We start from the raw sequence: 7454 nt of genomic DNA, 5'->3' as shown, positions 1-7454 counted from the left end.
TTATAGTACATAATGTATATTTCTGGAAAAAAAGGTATGCTATTAAAGTACAGATGGAAAGGGAGACAGACTGACATTACAAAACAGTATGTGTGCCATCTCTGGAAAGGATTGATGACTTTTGTCGCCGTTTCTGTATTTATCATCCTTTTGTTGCCTTTCTGTTGAGAAAGCAGCGGGAGGTTGCGCATACAAATGATAAAAAATGATCCGAGCATCTCAAATTCAGCCGATTCAGCCCGTGGAAACAAAGCCTTGGTGTGAAATTAAGTAAATGTGCGGGAAATCGAGGAGAAACACGCCACAAATCTTTATGCATTTTTCACAATATACCTTTATTATCTTAATAAATACAAAAAAACAACAACACTGTGATGTTTAAAGAAACAAGTATTAAAAAAGACACTAAAATGCATTAGACATTAGAAATATCAATATTAATTTTGGTATGTTCTGTAAGTGACATCTTTGTCTTATGGACATTTAGTGTACCGGCACGTTTTCAGATGGAAGAGAAAAGGAATGGAAATCCACTGTCGACAGGGCCAAAAAGGAAGAGAGAGCATAGCAATTCATCAGGTACAAGGGGTGGAGAAACGTTTCAATAGCGAACATGGAATGAACTCTCTTACGTGAGGATGCATATGAATATATACATTTATATACACCCACATCAACACCACCGATATAGATGTAAAATCACCTGAGATACTCGTTCGCACCTCATTATTCCAAACAGCTGGACACTAGCGTTGAAATGATGTGAATTCCGAGAGAAAGACGTAGACGGGACGTCGGCCCGGTCTGGGAGACCTCTCCTCAGTAACGTAGTACAAAAACGAAGACGGAAATAACGAAAGAAAACAGTCATTTCACCAGTAACTCCTGAAGATTCCACAGTAAAAAATATCCTTTTTTGAGCAGCCTTTTGTACATTTTGTTTTTATAATATATTTATATAATGTAAAATTTCATCAAGCAAAAACAACCAACTGGACTGTTCGGTAAACGTACTGTATGCAGTGGCCGAAGACAGTGGAAAAGTTTTCTGGAGGTCTGATTGACGTTTTACAGCACACACCGAGGATGTGGAAAAATCTTAGCGATCATGTGACAGATATTGCCGTATTTTTGCAAAGGCAAAATGTTATTGGCTTTAGCTCGATACTTCCGCATGTGATTACAGGACGAATATCTGAATCAAGATACCAATGAATGTGGATTTGTTTATGGATCCTAGTGATTCAGTGCCCTGCATAGGTAAAGTAGAACTTGAAAACAAGGCTTTGGGACATCGTCAGAAATACAAAAAACAAGATACATTAAGTGCTCAACAAAAAAATCTAAATTAAGTTACCTGACTTGATTCTCCACTCGTGATCTGAGACGTACGCAGAATCTCAAGACAAGCACGGGATCTTGACGTCTACAAGACCTCTAGAGTAAGGCAGAAGCCTTACGGGAAGGCAGGGGCGTTGTAGTCTTGTTCATATGGCTTTTAAATTACTCAGGTTTCAAGTGCTTGTAACCAAATTTTGAGTGGAGATCAAAAAATAAAAAAAAAAGCCCAATTATCTTGCAAGTGAAAGAACTATTCACCTCCAAACATTAGCCATGTTGGTGTCTATTAATTTTGCTATGCTCAGATGGACCAAATTAAATAGCCAAAATACTAAATGCAAAACAAAAGCAAGCGGCAAACAGTGAGCAGGGGAAGAGGCAAAGTTGGTACCTGTAGTCCAGTGTAGTTCAAAGATCTGGCCTAAAAATATTCCAATTGGACAATGTGGACTAGATTGAGTAGTATTAACTAGTAGGGGTAGCTGGATGTGTTGAAAAGAGAACCACTTAGGATAAATTTCCCTGCAAACAGTTTCCGAACCTATCTCGGACTATTTCCAGCATGAAGAGGGTCTGGTTCCTCTCTCAGGAACCCAACTTCCGAAGGTTTGCAACTCGTTTAGTCAGAACTGTAAGTCTTTCCGCCAGCATAGACTCAGGCATCTCTTAATATATCTCTGTACACGGTTATATATTTTCTTATCTCTAGTTACAGTACAGAAACTCCCCTTCACATTTCTTTTCCTCCAATTCTTCATGTCAGCAGGAGCTATGGTTTTGTGCTTATCACCAAAATTGCAGTGCAAAAGAAAATAATTAATTATAATAATTATTATAATGACAACAATTAATTCATGAGAAGTATTAACAAATGATGGATGACAACATAATTTCTATGGCACCACAGCCCATCAATTCACATATCGTACAAACGACCAACAGCGTAAGAGGGAGGAGAGCGCAGAAACAGAACTTGGCTTGCATAGCAATGCAATAACAATAATGTCATTTTCAATCTCCGATGTCAAGAATATATTTACAGGAAACTCGATTTCCTTTCCGCAAGTTCACCAAAGCTGGGCGACTCAGATCTCAGGCCTTCCATTGTTTTGTTTTGTTTGTTTTTTTTGTTTTTTTTTTGTCCCCAACATTTTTTTTGTTTTTTTTCGTGAATGAATAGTTTAAGGAAGAAGGTGAGGGATGTTGCGGATCTTGTGGGTTGCATGTCCATCTTTACATCACATTTACAGTTTATCCTTTTCATGTTTTTTCTTTTTTTCCCTTCTTCCTTCTGGCGCTTCACAAGTCCATTGCACCAAGCAGGTGAGGCATTTCCAGAACAGATAAAGGCATTCTTCAGTTTCCATCAAAAAGGCTCACTCTGTAAACAATACAAAGTGAACATGCCAGTCAGTTTTGAAAATGTAAAAACAAATAAACATTGATGTGCACCCCTTAGTTTTATATTCACTGTCAGATTTAAAAAAAAAAAAACTGCACAAACTTCTTAATTACTTTTTTCCTTAATCACCTGTTTTATACAGAAACTTGGGGGCCATGTTTAATTTACACCAATGGAAAAGTACTAAAAAAGTACTAACTCTAGAGAAGGTAAACCAGCAACACCTTTAAACTTTTAAACCAAGGTTTCAGCACACTTCCATTAAATACCAACTAATTTCACATCTAAAACATTTTAAATTTGTACTTTGCTTTGACTTGTATTAAATGGCTCATTTTCACACTTCAAGGCCAATGTGCAAAATGCATTCATTTAAATAGATGAAATTCTTTTCAATCAGCAAGTGTTGCTTGATAATTTTCTCTATTGTGATTTACTACCTCCATGCACCTTTGATATTGAAATTGTACCAGAATAACCTATTCAGACTCACATAACTCTCCAGAGTACTGCGCGTTGGTCCCCATGTAGCTGCTTTCACCCTGCTCTGTGGTGGAGCGCTGGTGCTGTCCCCTCGTCCCTTCTCCTTTACGAGGACCCGTTGACCCTTTAGATGAGGCCGTCCCAGATGAGCTGTGGCCCCCGGGGGATGGGAATGATGGTTTGTTGTATGGCAATATGGCCTCTTCTGGAAAAATACAAATATCCAAACCATATATTACTTTTATATATACTTTTTTTGGCTTTTTCCAGCTTGGAATATATCCATGATTGGTTTCTTTCTGACTAATACTGAGGTGACCAGCTCTTGCCAGCTTTGACCGAACTGTACTCATTAGCAATATGTTCAGACGGCTAAACAAATCTCCACACCAAAGTTTAAGATGAAAATGAAGACATATGAGACCAAACCAGACGGCTTGCCCAACCCACATCCTTCTCTGTGTCAAGCCAGATCCAGGCCTGGTTCTTTATGCATCGTTTGGGCTGGAAACCCAGAATGGTGGATCCTAATGATCAGACAGGCACAGATGGAGCTCGGCTTCATTGCAGCATGTGTGTGTATACAGTGAAAAATGAGGGCTGGAACGATTAGGGTACATCTGTGCAGCTAAGTGTGCCTCCTGTCTGCTGGTTCCTGGAGAAGGCCAGTGTTGGCCATGGAAGAGCTCACTAAGAGGGGGAGACAAGGCAATCTGTTTGCTCCAGCTTGGCCTCCTTACAGCAGGGACTGTAAATGAATGCCAAGGGTCCACAGCTGGCGCTGTCAAACATCTGCCTCTGATGACCATGATAGCAAGATAATATTTTACAGACCTGCTCTGCTGAATTAAGAGCATGTTTTCTCTGTCAGGCTGAACTCATGAGGACATGTAGGACCAGGTTTTATTCATTTAAAAGGAAGTAAAAAAACCATAAGAAGGCATTTATGATGCCCATTAAATCTGCTGAAGATTAGGTACAAGCTGGTTAGAGATAGTTTGGTGCTGGTCTAGTTGGTGAACTATTCAAATTTGGAAGCTGGATGACCAAAATGTCTTTCTGGACAAGCTGGTTGACTAAGGAATCTTGGTGCTGAAGACCAAGTTCATACTTGAATTGGTTAGCACTAATTTGGTATTGGCCTAGGCACCTTCCTGCAGAGTTTATCTCCAACCTATCGACTAGATGTTTTTAGTGAACCTGAGGACCTTAATTAGCTGGTTCAGACCAGCTAATTAGGGTAGGAGCTCAACTCTGCAGGACCTTGGCCCTCCAGGAGCAGGATTGGAATAACTGGTGAACATCATGATTGTTTGGATTCTTGGAAGTTGGTTGGCCAAATTTATCCTCCCGGTCAAATTATGATAAAGAAGTCTTGGTTCTGAAATTGGTAAGCACTAGTTTGGTGTTTTCGCCTAGCTCAGAGGTGTCCAACCCTGAGCATTGACAGCCACCTTCCTGCAGAGTTTAGCTCCAAACTACTTGCTCCGAGAAATCCTGAAGACATTGATGGGATGGAGCTAAACTCTGCAGGACCTTGGCCCTCCTGGAGTAGGATTGGAAGTAAACCACAACCTAAATTCTTGGAAGCTGGTTCACCAAAATGGTTAAGACCCCCAACTGAGCTCTGTCATACATTCAAGGTAAACTGTCCATACCTGAAACAGGGCCATTTTTCTGTCCTCTTCTGCTCTCCTCTCCTCTCTCTATTGATCCCAGTCTGTCCTGGGCTTGTCGGTGGCGCTCCAGTGAGGTTCGGGCCTGCCGGTCCAAAGAACTCTTCATCTCCTCCAGGCCCATCATGGGTTGCCTCTCCAAAGAGGAAGCCTTGCGGTCAGAGGGGTTGGGCACATTCCTCGTCCCCTGGACGCGAGCTGTCTGGCAGGGTGGAGGCTCTGGTGGTGGAGGCAGATCTGGGATAGAAGCAAGAAGGGCCATGTGAATTCAAAGTGCAGGAACAGCATTTCCATTTATGTACATTATGCATTTATCATAATTTGACAGTAGGTGTCTTTTGTATCTACATAAATGGGCTCAAAAGGGTAATATTGATTTCATTCTATTTGATAAATGATTTTAATAGCTTGGATATTTGCGATTGCTAAATGTTAACCAATGTTGACTACCACATTGATTCAATAAGGCATACAAGAGAGATCTGTTATCTAGTGTAACCCATGCTTTAGTATTATTTATTCATTTAAAACTGGATTAAAAGTTCACCATCAGCGCTGGCATCGCGGCGGTGCGGGGCAGTGCCAGGGCCTTTGTGTTTACGGGTGGGCCTCGGCGCCCGTTGGTGACCAAGGCTGTGTGTGCCCACCGTGCTTCCATCTGTGGAAAACGGGCTAGCGGGACGAGGTCTATGAGGTAGACCTTTATCTGCAGGGAACAAAGAAAGAACCGTGGTTGGTCCATAATGTAGTCGAAATGCTAGAGAATGTAAACAAATTTTGAGAGGAAAGCATGACATGTTGCTCAGAAGTAGGGTGGATAGCTTGTTAGTTTGATTCAGAAGCAGCAGAATCAATCAGTACATTTCAGTTTTATTGCGTAGCCTGTTGGAAAAAAGGTTTAAGATTGTGAATGTGGCTTCTTGAATATCTGTGGATGAAGTTCTTAACAATCAAGATTATTATAGAGTCAGAAAGAGGAACAAAGTCGAACCTGAAGTACATAATAAAATAATCTGAAGACATAAGAGCCAGATATGTTCCCAGTTAATTCATTCGCTTGCATTGTAGACTGAAAGCATAGAACCAAAATCCTGCTAAGTGTAAACAGCCGTCACCAAAACCCACCAAGCAAATCCAAAAAGATGTTAGTATTTGTACCATGCTGCTTTCAAAAACCCTTCAGATAAAAGCAAAAGTTCACCAGCATAAAATCAGAAAGCAGAAAAGAAGCATCATTCTGTTAAGAGTGAGCCATTTTGCAATCAACAAACACCAGACTTTCAGACTCGAATTCCTTCGATTCCTCCAAACCGACCTCTCTTGCTCAGGCTGGTGCCGTCCAGACGGTAACCAGCCTTGTCTGCGGCCGCCACCAGGGCTCGTGCAAAGCTGCAATGGGTGAAGAGTGAGCCGTCAGAGGAGCTGCCGGCACTAGACCTCCTGCTGGAGAAGTTTCTGTCATCATCATCTGAAGCCGAGCCCCAACCGTTCACCATAGAGCCTGGAGAGGAGCGGCCGCATGGGCGTTAGATTGACCAATTTTTTTTGTTTTGTTTTTTTCCAGAAAAAACAGGATGTATGCTGAGACAAGATATACGCTTTATTAGTATTTACACACTAATAAGTTACTGATGCCTTTATGAGGGCGAATGGAAAAATACATTTATAATCAGAATAATACTGTATAATGGGGCTTTGGATGTGTGCTGGGAATGATTATTCTCTCATCTGAATAAAGATGTGTTATAGCACAGGTGAGTTACGTTTGACAAGATGAGTCAGCCACCTTCATAATTATTAGGCAGTCATTGTTATGAAACTAATAACCAAAACAAAATGGCTGAGTAGGGTAGATTACAGAATACAGCCAAAACAAAACAAAACAAAACAAAACAAAACAAAACAAAACAAAACAAAACAAAACAAAACAAAACAAAACAAAACAAAACAAAACAAAAAAACACTAAGACACACAAAAATACAAAACACAAGACAAACAAACAAAAGAAAACAAACCAAACAAAAATGATGAAACTAAACAATAAAAAAAAGGTAATGCAAAACATACAAAAGACAAAACAAATGAAACAAGAAAGCAAAATAAATAAATAAATAAAAGAAAAACAGCTTAGAATAAAGGCTTACGTTAACATATTATTATTCGGTTAACATTTTAAATAATCTTTTTGGTTCACTAATCAGTTCTGGCATTTTTATTTATTTATTTTTTTAAACTAAATTATCCTGCTTTCATCCAGCATATAAACTCACACCAGCCACCTGACTACATCATCACGACCTCACTTCCTTTTGATTGCTTTGATGGGAAGGAACGCACCCACCTGCATGTGGCCTGAGGTGAAGCAGCTGATATCTCACACAGAAACACGCAGCATGATCAAAGCAACCACACGGCTCTGTGCTGTTCTTATGCTTTGGCACTTGTCAGATTTATGGCATGGATTGTTTTTGATTGATGGCAACTTGGCACAAATATCCTCGGGGGAGCTGATGTGAGATGGCGCGACTATTGCTTAATGATCCGAGATTAA

At 40.3% G+C, this 7454-nt stretch overlaps 1 protein-coding gene across 6 annotated transcripts in view; it reads right to left on the bottom strand.

The window, feature by feature from the left end:
- Nucleotides 1–338: 338 nt before the first annotated feature.
- The window catches only part of robo2 (roundabout, axon guidance receptor, homolog 2 (Drosophila)), a 218848-nt gene continuing 211732 nt past the window's right edge, over nucleotides 339–7454 (bottom strand). For 5 of the 6 annotated variants that reach the window (XM_067364676.1, XM_067364678.1, XM_067364677.1 and 2 more), the window contains 5 exons: nucleotides 6218–6403; nucleotides 5450–5608; nucleotides 4885–5139; nucleotides 3237–3431; nucleotides 339–2722 (listed from right to left, as the gene is read on the bottom strand). In XM_067364676.1, coding sequence (XP_067220777.1) covers nucleotides 2721–2722; nucleotides 3237–3431; nucleotides 4885–5139; nucleotides 5450–5608; nucleotides 6218–6403 — 797 coding nt within the window. In that variant the 3' untranslated portion in view covers nucleotides 339–2720. The remainder of the gene's footprint in view (nucleotides 2723–3236; nucleotides 3432–4884; nucleotides 5140–5449; nucleotides 5609–6217; nucleotides 6404–7454) is intronic. The other variant, XM_067364680.1, reaches the window with a different exon arrangement.

This window comes from Chanodichthys erythropterus, chromosome 17, assembly GCF_024489055.1.
Source record: "Chanodichthys erythropterus isolate Z2021 chromosome 17, ASM2448905v1, whole genome shotgun sequence".
Lineage (NCBI taxonomy): Eukaryota > Metazoa > Chordata > Actinopteri > Cypriniformes > Xenocyprididae > Chanodichthys > Chanodichthys erythropterus.
Note: the sequence above shows the minus strand (reverse complement) of the source record. Positions and strands in the feature narration are given on the sequence as shown.